The sequence below is a fragment of the Crinia signifera genome, chromosome 1 (assembly GCF_055691185.1).
Source record: "Crinia signifera chromosome 1, ASM5569118v1, whole genome shotgun sequence".
NCBI classification, from domain to species: Eukaryota; Metazoa; Chordata; class Amphibia; order Anura; family Myobatrachidae; genus Crinia; species Crinia signifera.
Window position 1 is genome coordinate 141,053,578 of NC_139217.1, and position 15,173 is coordinate 141,068,750.

Sequence of the window (15,173 nt, forward strand, 5' to 3'; positions counted from 1 at the left end):
AGATATCAGAATATACAGTGTAGCCCATATGGATTAGCAAATGACTGGACCACACAGAAATATAAGATTCCCACAGTAGAAATAGAAAATATTTCCAGTGGGCAGCACAGACTGTGAAATGTTAGTATTTCTGCCTCACTGCTCTGACTTTTGGGTGCAATACCCTCCACGGCACTAACCATGTACATTTTTTGGTACTTGTTACCTAGCACGGCGCCCAATATTTTGATCTTAGTACATCTTATACAATCGCATGGCATGCAATATAGCGGCATGCAATGCAATGCGATTTGATTTTTAATTGTACAAGCACCCTGACGGGTGCTTTCAATGTTAAATGCACCCCCATTGGCAACGCCAACCCCACTATCAATGCCAACCCGAAGCGTGGCGAGCGCAGCGAGCCCGCGAGGGGTGGTGGTACGTGTCCTCCGACCTTTTTTTACCCCCACTATCCACATCGGCGTGGAGTTGATTTTAGATAGTGTGGTGAGTGCAGCGAGCCACCGAGCCCGAAGCGTGGATTACTTTACATGTATTCCGCAGGGCTCGCCACGCTTTGGGCTCGTATTCTGCGTCCCCTCGCCAAGCTTCAGGCTTGGTGGCTCGCCACACTATCTACAATCAACTCCACCCGGCGTGGATAGTGGGGGTATGAAAAGGTCGAAGGACGCGTACCGCTGTGATCGCCACACTTCGGGTTGGCGTTGATAGTGGAGGTGGCATTGACAATGGGGGTGCATTTAACATTGTAAGCACCCATCAGGGTGCTTTTACAATTAAAAATCGCATCGCATGCCATTTGCTGGCATGCAATGCTTTGCGATATTTCATTGTACAAGCACTCCTGTTAATTTAACATGAATATCGCATTGCATCGCACACCACTAAGTATGGTATGCGATGGGCGCCGTGCTAGGAATCAAGTCCCAGTTTTTTTATATTTTCACTGTTCACTTGTGTGGGTTTCCGCTCACAAACCAACAATATGGCTACTGACAAAATAAAACACCTATTGCGTGTGTTTGTGCTATGGACTATAGATAGTAAGCTACACTGGGGCAAAGAATAATGTGACTGGCCAAATATTTCCAGAAAAGTGCTGCAGAATATGCATGAGCTATATAAATAACTGAGTAGATTAATAACTTACGTGGTATTTCCCATAACATTGCTCATATTCATTTGAACATTCAGCTGTTTTAGGTTTATTGCAAACACAACCAGTGTTTCCCATGGGGACCCCAGCTGGCTCGATGGTTTACTGGCTTTACTGAATGAAGGTGTTAAGGACTTTGTGACTGAATCTGAATGAGAGAAAGAAGGACAAACTTTTTATGAGAAAAAGCTAAATAAAACGCTAAATGTACAAAAAAAAAACAATCGTACTAAATAATTCAATATTGTGCACATGGCACAATTACAGTGTTTGCATTGTTGAATGAATACGCACTATACCTTTTCTTTTTTACACATTCAGGTATATAAGCAAGGAGATTAACAAAAACTACTTTGGTGATAAAAGCACTCCTATTGCTAATGCTAGCATACAAAAGGTGTCCACATACATCTATCCCCCATGTGCTACATGTTGAGTTACACATAACACATAAACTCTGTGCCACTGAGCGTCTGCGTGCAACTTTTTTGCAGAACGGCGACAAAATGATATGCAGGATGCCATTCTGTTTGTGAAACTGCGGCAGTATCGGCATATGAAGGGCTACGCTAGTGTGTTCCTGTAAAACACTTTAGCATTTCGTAGGCAGCTGCATCCGCAGTTACACACAGAATACCCATCCGTAGCACAGTCTGTTTGAACATTAGTACACCATCTACTGATTCTCCATGGAATAGCTAACTCTGAGAATTATTATTCTGCAGTCATATGTGGGCTACAAACAAACAAAAGGTTCAATTTAGTGCATGAACTGTTAGCACTACATTTGTGCACTACACTAGAACACTCCTATCCTACCTTTACCATTCTAGACACTAAATTATGGACCAATGCCGGTACAAAGAGTAACATCTGGTATATGCAATTTTACAGCTTTTCGGGTGCTGCAATTTGAAGGGTGTGGTATAATTAATTTACAATGTCTTGGTAGATTGTCAACATATGGTCAACAGGTACAAAATGTCGACATAACAATGGTCAACAAATGTTCTATGAAGCTCACCATGCTCCAGGCAAGGATGCCTGCTTCGCTAGCCACAGGTTGCTATTCCCACTAGATGTCCACATGCATAATAAATGAAGCAAATATTGGAAGAACATGGGGAAAACTTAACCATTGTCATGTCGACCTAATGAATGTTGACATATACTGTGGACCTATCAGCCAGATAACCATGTTGAATACCTCTGCCCTAGATGATTCCCTGGGATTAAATCGAAAGTTAAAAGAGGAGCAAATGCTGAATTCCTAGATTGGTGAGTGGGTACTCAGATGCTGCCTAGCATTAGATCTCTAAATCCCGGGACTGAAATCCAGGCAATTTTAGGGCTAAATCCCGGGATTCCACCGATCCTGATCCCGAGAATGGCCACCCTATGGGGAGTATTCAATGTGTGTGTTCTCCATGTGCAGCGAATCCTGTTTAGGATTCGCTGCACATTCGCAGGGTTCAGGAGGGCTGCAGCATTCGCTGCATTTTTATTACTTTTCATTTGTATTCTATGTTAGAATAGAGCGTTTTGAAAATGTTTAAATAGTAATTAAAGGCAAAATAATGCAGAATCATAAGACACATAGCTTCAGTACAGACAATGATATAAAGCAAATACAAATTGTATTATTCTCTAGCTTTACAGCCTTACAAAAGTACACACCTCTGCGTGGCACCGAGGAGTCAGAGACACTTCTAGATCTAGTCACTGCAGGCGATTTTAAGGAGTGTATGGCCGCCACAGGAGACATGCTTTTGCTTGGAGTGTGCTCATTGAAAACATTGGGTGACTGTGCCATATGACTGAATGAGGCTGACTGACTGGACTGATCCCATGTCCGACAATATGCTTTACGAGAAGATTCAGGAGAAAGATGCTGGTTCACTCCTTCTACAGAATCAGGAGTTGCAGGCCCAGAGGCTATGGGAAAATAGAAAACAATTTATCTGCCACTAAACAAGTGCTGCAAATACTTTAAAATGAAGCAAAGAATGACAAAACATCCCACATTTTAAATACACAGTATGTGTAAGCATTACTAAACACATAATAAGCAACATGGATGGTGTAATCAGTGATGTCACCAGGAGGTGTGATAACACCTGGTGCACACTCTACATTGACACTCCCACCGCATGCGAGTGTGTCCTCTCTGGGAGTGTGTCCAGCATCCGTTGAAGATGCTGGCTGCCCCTAAAGATAATACTGTCTGCTGTGCTTTACTAACGTAAAAGCAGCTGCTAGTTAGGGGATGGTCAGTCCCCTGGTGCACAATAGACAGAAAAGTAAGAGAAAGCAGCGCCTCAAAATGATAGAAATAGGTGAATCAATTTAGATTAATAAAATTAAATTTTAATATGACATTATATAGTTATTGATATAAAGTAAGTTAGTAAGTTTAATTTATATAGCGCACTTTCTCCAACAGGACTCAAGGCGCTTAAATAAACCAATAAAAGTATACATAAAAACAGCGGCAGTAATTTCCAGATGGCGTAATTTCGATGAAATGACCCACGGTTGGGTTAGTATATAAACTGCATTGTCCACAATAGCAGCAGTCCCGATTTTAGTGGAGTCCACACGGCATGATATATCCTGGAAGCTGTCTGAGGGAGTGGTTAATGATGACTGAAGCCCACCTGCAACCTTACAGCATGTTGTATCCATTTGTGCCAGGAAATTTGAACCAAAGACATCCAATTTTGAGGGACCAAGTGGTCAGATGAATCGGCGGGTAAATCCAACAATGATGGTCAGGATCTGGAGGAGCACCAACGCGTTTCACTGGTCCAAATGCCAGCTTTACCAAGGTGTGCTGCTGCGAGTCATGGACTCATATTTATACCCAGAGTCCTCTAGGGATCATTAGCATAATTGATTGATTCACCTATTTTAGATACATTTATATTCAATATATGCAATAAATTCTAACGGAGACCCAAACATCATATATACAAAAAAATACACTTAACCATATCACAAATGCATTATTAGCCCGAGATGAACTTTGACCCTCTTAATAATTACCGGGTAAGTTATACAATTTATATTTTATATTGATAACTATATTATGTCATATTAAAATGTATAACTCAAAATTGATTCACCTAATTCTATCATTCTAAGCGCTGCTTTCTTTTTCTTTTTTTGTCTACAGTTAACAATGCACACTTCCGCAGGTCAACATCATCTTCCTCCTGGAGGTGGTCACTGGACAATATCATTAACAAGTTCTTTTAATGTGTATGTACTATATAGTTTACTCAGAAAGTACCAGCCCGGTCAAAAGAAATAATTAACTACAGTATATAATTTAGTATGTACCCAGTCTACAACACTGCAGCACCATGCTCCTCATGGCAGAAGAGACAGCATTGTGTCGTCACCCCTTTTGAGGGTGACGTCCTGGTGCGGGAAAAACCCAGCTAGTGACACCACTGGGTACAATGTGTAGCATTCTCCCAATGCTTGGGTGGGTTGCGGGAACTCCGGTTTCCTCCCACATTCCAAAAATGTATATGTGTGTGTGTGTGTGTACAGTATGTCACAGGGAATATAGACTGTAAACTCCACCAGAGCAGAGACTAATGAGTACGTGTGTGCCCTATATAAAATGGTGTCTGTGTGTATACCCTGAGGGATTTTAAGCCCAGCAATTTTTCCCATCATCACTATGCATACACGTGTATGCACCTTTAATCTTTTCCCCAAATTCCTACCTACCCCAGAGCTGTGAACTAAGGGCCTTAAGCAGCCCATACACGCTGCGATCCCGGCGGGTCCGATGTGTGCTTTGAGGTGCGCACTCCCGCGGCACCTCATCGCACAGTACAAAAAGTATGTGCTGCACATACTTTTTGTACTTAGTTTTCATCACATTGCATCGCATGCACAACGCATGCACAGGCAATGCAATGTGATGTGATCCGTGCTAGTTAAGCACGGAACGCACGCCCGTATCGGGACGTGTATGGGCGGCATCATTCTAGTTCACTCTGACAAAATCCTTCTTAGGTGGACAAAACTATGTGCACTGCAGGTGGGGCAGATGTAACTTGTGCAGAGAGAATTAGATTTGGGTGGGTTTTACTTCAAAGTGAGATCTATATTTCAGTGTAGAAATAAAGCAGCCAGTATTTACCCTGCACAGAAACAAAATAACTCACCCAAATCTAACTCTCTCTGCACAGGTTTTTTGCATCTAAGAAGGATTTTGTCAGAAAGAGTTAACTAGAATAAGGCCCTAAAAGCCATGTTACTTTCCATTGAAACCTGCTTTAACTTAAGGCAGGTTTGTAAATGATCAGCAAAAAGCTGCGAATATGGTTTTTGCCTACTGAGTCACATATATGTTTTCGCGGCTAGCTGAATGCAGACAGTAACTTTTATTTTGTTAAAATAGTTCTATTATAGCCATGTCACCTTACCTGGTAAATTGATGGTTTGATCACCAAGAAAGAGACGTCGAGCAATACTCCTTCTATACCATGCCCTTGGAAATGCCAAAATTTCACTAAGGCGACGCATGTCATACTTGAAGGAAGCAGAACCTATATCACAGACAGCTGATGAAAAAAAGAGACAATCAGCATACTGACAGAGTCTAAAACTAGAGTGTTCACTCCAAAAACAATTAATACCTGAGATATTTATTAAAGTGGTGTCCATTTTACTTGCTGTCTTGTTCGCAGACATACTTTCAAAGAACGAAGCTCCCCCAGAGCGTCTCATTCTGGACAAACTGACTTTGACAAACTCCAGGTTAATGCTGAGGGAGTCCTTTCGGCCGGTCACAGATGTAAGCTCTTCATCCACGTGACCTACAATTAAGAAATACACTTGCTGAAGCATTTCCTGGGACCGGTAAAGGAAAACACGTTAAGTCTGATTTTGTCTTGAATGTAAAGATGCAACATGTGCATATGAGCCAAGGCACATCTGTACACTTGATTCTTCATTAGGTGGTGTCATTGTTATTTGTGGCATTCAGAGTAGCTGGTATCAAAGAATAACAGTACCATTTCACTGCTGGACATATGGGGAAAGCAATATTAACACTTTGCAATCACATAGCTGAATCGTAGTTCATCAAGTATGTATGGTGAATCATGAATGAAAACGCCGCGAGCCCCTGCGGCGTTTAATAGGGTGACAGGGGGGGCTGTCAGTGAATGCTCCAGCCCTCCGGCACACTGCGAATGTGCAGCGAATCCTAAACAGGATTAGCTGCACATTGCATAATTTATCATTTAATACTGCCCATAGTGTGAGGGAATTAAAATGGAACATTGGTCCACTAACCATTACATTACAAGGCGCATAATAGCAGGACATTTCTACTGAACTACAGCAGTCACTCACACAGCAAATGCCACAGACACAGTGAGCTCAGGAGGAGACAGAGTGACATCGCTGAACTTTATACTAGATCAGGCAATCAATAATAATAACAATAATATTAATAAGTACACAATAAAACAAGCAACACTCTTTAATAAACTGCACTAGTATCACACCCCCCCCCCCCCCCCCCCCCCTGCTTTTGGAGGATCAGGTCAGGTATAATTGTTATGATGTATAAGATTGAGACTACCTCCCTTGGAGGACATAGGTTATCCCCTTTCCCCGCCTTCCCCTTTTTTCTTTTGTTTTACGGATTCTTTTTATTTTGTATGTTTTATTATTTGATGTCACTATTTGTTATTCAAATGAGGATGTCAGCTATATTTCCTTTGTAATGAAACAATGTTTTTTTTGATGACTATATGAAAATTATGAGAAAAAAGACATTGATATTACTTGACTATTTACATACTTTACGGAGAATGCAATATAAATGTATTTTATGCTCCAGTTTGACTATAAGTTACATTTTATGCATATTGTCACTACTGTATATAGAAAACTTGTTTTATCTATTTTGTCTGCAAAAATAGTTATTTGTAATTTGGCATGTGATTAGAATAGTGGACCAATCTCCTGAAGGACACGTTCGTTCTGATTTCCTCACACAATGCTATAAATGTATTTTTCAATGAGTCACAAGTGAGTGCGTGCATTACTCCATGCATGTTGCACCTGCGACATAGCGGAGGCTAGATGAGGCTGGCTCCATCTTTAGCAGTGTAATGATAGACAGATAGATAGGAGACCTTTATCAAGACATCCATATGATCCCACACAAGCACTTGGTGCAAGAATTATTAATACTGTATTACATTTGCTAATTATTAGTGTATTTCAGCTCACAAGTCTTTGGCTTGGCAATCTGCTAACCCAGCATGAGTGGGGAAGAGTCCTGGCAGGACACTTATGACAAGTTTGTTCTCATTTACCACCAAGGTCTATGAACAAAATATCACTAAAAATTCTCTTTTATGTGACTCACTGAGCACAACTTGAAATGTATATAAATATATATATATGGGAAAAACTGGGACAGACAGTAGCAGGTTGAGACAGTATAGAGGAATACTATACACTGTATTTATTGAATCATCATACCTAAGCCACTGGAGCCTGGAGCCAGCCCAGAGACTGTAGATTTCTGCTTCCCAGCTCCATAAGGATGAAATACATAGAGCGAAAAATCTGACATGCATGCTGTAAAGCTGAGGCCTGATGAGTTGCTGCTAGAGCTGGTAAGATCCGATTGGCTACTGCTATGTCGGGTCCTTCCTAGAGGGCTGCCCAGCCCCGGCGACGACCCTGCAAAAAATCATCATCCTTATGCAAAATGAAAACATGAACTTAAATGTCACTAAAAAGCACAAATTACTGTACAGTATATACATAAAAGTGAGGGCTATCAAGACTGATATGCAACACCTATATTACATCTTGGAGGACGACTTTAAATCTGAATAGAGAGTCAAATAAATAAAACAGTATTCACAAGATTGCAACAGGTTTCAATACTACTCTAAATACTACAGTACACAAATGTGTTTTATTAAGACAAGTTAACGAGGGCTCGATAGACATCAGGGCAACGTGTCCCAGAGAGCCTAAGGACAGATGGCCAATATGTTGTGTGACCATACACCCTGCACAATCCGGTGTATAACAGCGCTTTATATTGTTCCTGCCATGTTCACGTGTACGCCATTAACAGCAGGGCCTTCCCGATTGACGCAGCACATCAGACGGGACAACTCCCCACTGATGTCAGCTGGGAGCATGCAACTGCGGTTACCATGCAAAATTTACAATATATAACATTGTGTACCCCACTCTAACACCAAAATACATAAAAAAACAAACATAAAACATGTGGCTATACGTAAATGTGAAGACTGCACAAAAACAAATGGGTATACTGTGTACCTGTCATGCTTGATTTGCTCAAGTTTCCCTTTAATCCACTGGGTGAGGAGAGATTTCCAACACTAACATCTGAGGGGTGTGTTGCGCCCAGTGTCTCTAGCTCACTTCGGTTGGAGGAGAAAACCAGGTCCAGTGATGGTAGCTTCAGCATGCATTCTACACGTGAAACTGGCAGACAGCTAAACTTGATCTGGGAAGGCTAAAAAGGAAGACGTGATAGAAAGGCTGAATTATAGAGAATTCCTGAGCTGCAAGTGCTATGATTGGTATAACTCATATATTCATGCTGTAGCTTCTCATGACTTAGATCAGGCATTCCCAACCACGGTCCTCAAGGCACACCAACAGTGCAGGTTTTAGTAATATCCAGGCTTGAGCACAGGTGACTTAATTAGTAGCCAAGGAATTCTGATTAAACCACCTGTGCTGAAGCCTGGATATCACTAAAACCTGCACTGTTGGTGTGCCTTGAGGACCGTGGTTGGGAATGCCTGGCTTAGATGAACTTAAGTTACATTGCTATTCTCAGATTTGCCACCCTTGACATTTATAGATTATTTAGCAGGAGTATTACAGAATCATTAAGGGGGATGCAGTCATCCCAATGAGATGGGCCAAAATGCAGATAACTCCTATTGCCACAGCTGGGTACACATTAGCCGATTATCGCAACAATATCTGTGAGCATGTCTGCTATATTTGTATGCAGTAACTTGTTAATTATGCACGCTACCATGGATCGTTATCGACCCCCTCTGTCATCCGTAAACGCAGTAAAAAGATGAAGATGTAATCAATATAAGCATTCCCGTGGATGTGGCCACTGAATGATATTTAACGAAATTGGTTTCACTATAATGTATGTCCAGGAGTTCCATGCAGTTCAAGGGAAATCCTTTGCGTTATTGTATTGTTTGCATGTCGGCTAATGTGTAGCCACCTTACTGTAAGTATAAGGGCTAGGTTGTGGGAAGATTGGGGGCAGTTAGGGGTTCAGGCTGGGGTTGTAGGGTTATTAAAATAATTAAAAAAATGTACAACATTTTCACTACTGAAGGATGTTCTCCATGCTCAACAAACAGAATTGCTCCATGAATCCTCTCGGTAAAATTCATACAGCATGTTCTATTGGACAACAGTATTTACATGCCTGCACTGTGTAACTGCAGGGGGTTTATTAACTAAGATGGGAGTTCTAATTCAGATAGGATGTTGTGCAACCAACCAGAATCTATTTCTTATTTATTTAGCACCTTCTAGAAGATAATATATAGAATCTGATTTGTTGCCCATAGCAACATCCCATGTGAAATAGAACTCCCAGCTTCGTAAATAAACTCTCAGGAGTCTGAATCAAGTGTCTAGTACACTAGCGTGTCATTTATTAAATGGAAATGCTATGAAAAAATATATACACAAGTAGCTGGATTTATTTTTAGAGAATGGTCAGTGAACCGTGCAGAGAAAAAGTATATGTACTGTATACGGTACTTGTTTCCTAGCTCGGCGCCCGTCGGGGTTCATCACATGCCTTAAGTTAAGGTACTTAAGGCATGCGATGGACGCGATGGACTCAATTTTCTGACTTTAACAAGCTCAATTGCCGGTAATGCGATGCGATCAACGCGATTTTCCCATAGGGAACAATGTTAAATTAATTTAAAGTGAAAATCGGGTCGATCAACCGGATTTTAAATAGGTGACAATGTGAAATGGGCCAATATGGCCCATTTCACATTGAATATGTGTAAAAAGTATGGTTAATACCCCCCCCCCAATTTTAACGTCACCCCGGTATTGACGCCAACCCGAAGCGTGGTGAGCGCAGCGAGTCCGCGAGGAGCGGCGGTACGCGTCCTCCGACCTTTTCATACCCCTACTATCCATGTCGGCGTGGAGTAGAGAATAGAAAGTGTGACGAGCGCAGTGAGCCACCGAGCCCGAAGCGTGGCGAGCCCCGCAAGGGGACGCAGATACCTGTGAAGCCCGCGAGGGGATGCGGATACCTGTGAAGCCTGCGAGGGGACGAGGATACCTGTGAAGGTATCCGCGTGCGCTCGCCACGCTTTCGGGCGCGGTGGCTTGCTGCGCTCGCCACACTTTCTATTCTCAACTCCACGCCGAAGTGGATAGTAGGGGTATGAAAAGGTCGGAGGATGCGTACCGCTGCGCTCGCCACGCTTCGGGTTGGCGTCAATACCGGGGTGGCGTTAACAATGGGGGGCATTTGAAACATCAGGGGGGTTTTCTATGAAAATGGGGTGTTTTGGGGCATTTTACATTAAAATCAATGCAAAATATGGTCTCAGGGACCATTTCACATTGATTCCAATGTAAAAATCGGGTTGATCGCATCGCATGTGATTTGGTTGGCATGCGATGGGATCGACGCAAATTTTCCGACCCGATGCTTACAATCAAAATCGGTGGCGCCGTGCTAGGAAACAAGTACCCTGTATACATTGATAGTCAGAACTAAAAATACTCATATAGAATACTGACATAAAGAAAAATGCTGCCCATACACTTGTGAGATTTTGTATGCAATCATTCGATTTTAACCACCTCTGTTCGATAAATAGAATGATTGTATGCACATTTTGTGTACCATGCGACGCCGGTTGAATCTCGCGTCTCATGATCTTATGTTCTGCACATAATATTTATCAAATTGTACGTGCGCTATTGCTGTTATGTGCGCATTCGATTTTTCTAAATGCGACTTTCAATTCCTGAAGATTTCTGGTCACTTCTTGGCCACTCCTATTTCACCCCCTGTGCACAGATCTGTTCGATAATCTGATTTGTTTTTTACAGCATTCGATGCAATTGCATTCGATCCTGCCCAATTTTTTTTATCGCAATGGGCATTTGATAAATTGGATGATTGTATGCACAATTGTATGCCAAAAAAGCATTTTCGATGCGATTTATAGAAAGATGAGCTTCAAGGGAAATTGAACCTGATATCACGTTGAATGCAATCACACAAGCGTATGGGTAGCATAAGAGACTACAAAACTATAAACAAATGTGGCATCCAAAGAGTACATAGTTTAACAGATTTATTATGTATATAGCAGCCTAAATGTACAGTACACTAAATCATAGACATAAATGCTACAAACGACATACCTGAACTCTAACATACACAACCACATCAACAGGGAAAGAAGAGTAGGCTGATGTAGAAGAGGACACTAATGAGGTAGTGGACTCCTCTAGCGGATCCTGTATATCAAACTGTCCAATATCTTCTTCCTGAGTACTCACTGAAGAGAAAAACATGGAATATATAAAACGGTCACTAAATGTATACAACTCCAACCCCAATCAGGGACAGACATCTAAAAATCACATCATCCCAGCCAAATCACAAATGTATCCACATACATCTATTCACAGTATACTAAAAGTTGTGTTATACATAACGAAGCACCAAGCATCTTGGTATCCAATTATTAGGCAGGACTTTGTTTTTTCAGCATACTTGCTCTACTAATGGTGGGTGGCAGAGCACTATCCATATTAGCTCCCATACTCCATCTCAGCATCTGTCTTTGTGCACATTTGTTATACTGTATATACCAGGGGAGGCTGCATTTTTATGAGCTGGGATCAACTTTTCGTTCAATTATTTAGTGGGATCTACTGGCATCAACGCACTGAATTCTACTGTATTGATGAGATGGCATGCATTGCATGGCATCAACAAGATTGAAATAATCAGGGCTGAATGTACTTCTTTCTAACCATAAGCAGGCATCAAGGTGGTCAAATCGCTTTAATAAGAATGTCCACATCAAACAGTAGCACCGATAATAATGCAAACATTAAAAAGATTAAATAATCCTGTCTACATCAAACAATATTTGTTTCCTGGGCAGCGATGTTCTGTGAGCCAGGCTACACAAAATGCCATCACAGGGCCTGATTCAGAGGTGGGCACTTTCCCGATGTTTGTGCACTTGAGCAATTTTTACTAATGTGCATGCACGAAAACCCCAGAGAACTCTTACTGCACACACATGGACCTAAATGTATGACGGCAGTCACAGTTGCATGCAGGATTGCTAGCATTAGTGGTGCAGTTTGCAAGGTGATTGACAGGAAGTAGACATTTAAGGGTGGTAACTGGCTGTTTCATGGCAGTGGCAACAAACGGTAGGCGTGCCAGAAAAATGCTGGAAGTGTCAGGGAAAACGCAGGCATGCCCAAGGGTTTTAGGGAAGGGTGTGTGACGTCAGCTTCATGCCAAATATGCATTTATCCATCGCATCACTAAGTCCAGGGCTACACACGGCACTTGCGATGACTTGTGTAAAAATCATTTGATGGTGAGCCCATTGTGATGGCTTTTCAACATATTCACATGACTGCGGTTGGATATCTAGCCGTACACATGCATTCGCAGTGTGAGCACATGAATTCACAAGGTGGGATTTCACTCTAGCTCCTTAACTGGACGCTGGCTGTGAGAAGGTCTGAATCTTGCCCTCAGCAGTATGTAGCAGTGTGACGCAGATCTGAGGTAGAGGTCACAACCTGATCCCTCCCTCTCCACAGCTACGGAGTCTGCAGCAGTTCCTAAGCTTCCCACAGTACATGGGTGACAGCTAGGAGCTGGGCTTCTGAGACCCCAGAAGTCATCACAAGTTTGTTTTTGTTAAGTTGGTCGTGATCTACCACTGGATGTTCACACGTGAGCTACTACATTTAAGCAGCTTGCTCTTTAGGCTTGCACAGCATCAGGTATTGAAGGGATGTGGTATGATATGTCTAGTCATAATGGTGACATTCATCATGTACAGAAAGATAAAACGCCAACATGTTAGAAAGTCAACACATTGTCCCTGGTGGCCCACTGGTCCCTTAACTGCTCCTGATGGCTGCAGCAGCTCATATAACAATCACTTCTTTGCAGTTATCTGACCCTCCAGTGTTCTGGTAAGAAATTCCCCCCTATTCCTAAACCTCCATTTTAGAGCAAAGTAATAGGAAAGAACTGTTTTATCATAAGCCAATCATAAAAGCAAGTTAACAATCAGAAGCACAATTGTACACCACCACATAGCTGAACCGACAGATGACAAGTAGGCAACATTTACTTTAGCATTTTATCCCCAAATATATCAATAATAAACTTTTACCCTAGGGGTGCCATGAGAAAAATGCTGATAATCTAGGGTGCTGTGATTTAAGAAAGGTTGAGAACAACTGTTATAACCAATGTGTAATTTAATAAAAAATAGATGCCTGACCAAGATACTTAAAGATCTGCAAATCAATACTATATACACTGCCATGTTTCTAGTAAAACAAATGTCTTCATAGAAAACAGGCAAATAAGTATTCATTTGGCTAAAAGGCAAACACATACTGTATTCCTGTGCTACAAATAACACGTACATGGCTTCATGCTCCAGAGACATAAGCAGTGCTCAGCAACTCTTCAGTGTGCGGAGCCTGGCAGGGGACTGCAAGTGGCATCTGGGGACTGCAAGTGGCATCTGGGGAGATGCCCAATTTCAGCTAACTAATATATTCAACATATTGTTCAAATCATACACTGTACATGCAGTGTCATATCTGGTTTGGCAGCAGAGCAATATTTATGAAAATCAATGTTCACCTGCATAGTTTCTGTCAACTGGAGTGATGGGAATTGTTTCCAGGGCTTTCTCTAGAAAATCCAGCAGGTTTGGACTGATGACCATTTCTTCGGGAAGAGACTGCAGGGACACCCAAGCATACAACTTTGCGGTTTTCACTCCACCACTTCCCTTTCCTTTGGCTGCAATATTCAAAGTGTAATTTTGCATATGGTTTAATTAAGAAGGGCATGATATCTTTAGATTATAAGGCATATAGGAATTTACTCAATCTGAATATATCATATGAAAGACATATGCATGTCTTGCCATTGTGTATAACCTCATATCCATATAGGCAAGGTAAACATGGTACTGCTTCTTTGAAGCATTAACAATATCTGACCACACCTAATGTACACCGACTGCAATGTGAACTAGGCTACAGAGTCTGTCATCACAGTTTAGAGCATAACAGCAAAAGAGGAGAGCATAGGAAACCTCAGAATCTAGAAAAATGGTCAACTAGAAGAGCTGTTAGGCAGCATTGCAGTCTGAGGGGTACATTCAATGCGGGGGGGGGGGGGTGAGCGGCTGACAACAAGCTATAAGGTAAGCAATGCCGATAGCTCGCCGTCAGCATTCAACTCACTCCCCGCACTCGCCATTTCCGCTTGTTCCCTGAAGCAAGGTGGAAATAGGTAGTGTGGCCTTTCAAAAGACGAGGCTCGCTATTTAGGTGAATCCTCGCCGCCCTCTGACAGCGAGGATTTCCCCAGAAAGCAGAATACGGCAAGCTGCTGGATAGAGAGGATGGTTTTTCCTCGCTAAATAAAAAAACATCCTTACCGTACAAACCACTTGGCCGAGCGGCATTGAATATACCCCTTAACATCACTGTAAACCAGAGGTTCTTAAATGCAGTCCTTAAGGCACCCCAATGGTCCAGGTTTTAAATATATCCATGGCTTAACACAGATGGTTAAATCAAATTGAGGAATTAAATTATGTCACCTGAGGCCAAGCATCGTTATACTTAAAACCTTGATCGATAGGGTGCCTTGACGGCCGCATTTTGG

The 15,173-nt window shown here is 42.0% G+C and overlaps 1 protein-coding gene across 17 annotated transcripts in view; it reads right to left on the reverse strand.

Moving 5' to 3' along the window:
* BLTP1 (bridge-like lipid transfer protein family member 1) overlaps positions 1-15,173 on the reverse strand; it is a 250,134-nt gene that overhangs the window by 19,963 nt on the left and 214,998 nt on the right. For all 17 annotated transcript variants that reach the window (XM_083174415.1, XM_083174421.1, XM_083174431.1 and 14 more), the window contains 8 exons: positions 14,136-14,297; positions 11,639-11,775; positions 8,504-8,702; positions 7,682-7,885; positions 5,818-5,997; positions 5,605-5,742; positions 2,837-3,094; positions 1,154-1,307 (listed from right to left, as the gene is read on the reverse strand). In XM_083174415.1, the coding sequence (XP_083030541.1) occupies positions 1,154-1,307; positions 2,837-3,094; positions 5,605-5,742; positions 5,818-5,997; positions 7,682-7,885; positions 8,504-8,702; positions 11,639-11,775; positions 14,136-14,297 (1,432 nt within the window). The remainder of the gene's footprint in view (positions 1-1,153; positions 1,308-2,836; positions 3,095-5,604; positions 5,743-5,817; positions 5,998-7,681; positions 7,886-8,503; positions 8,703-11,638; positions 11,776-14,135; positions 14,298-15,173) is intronic.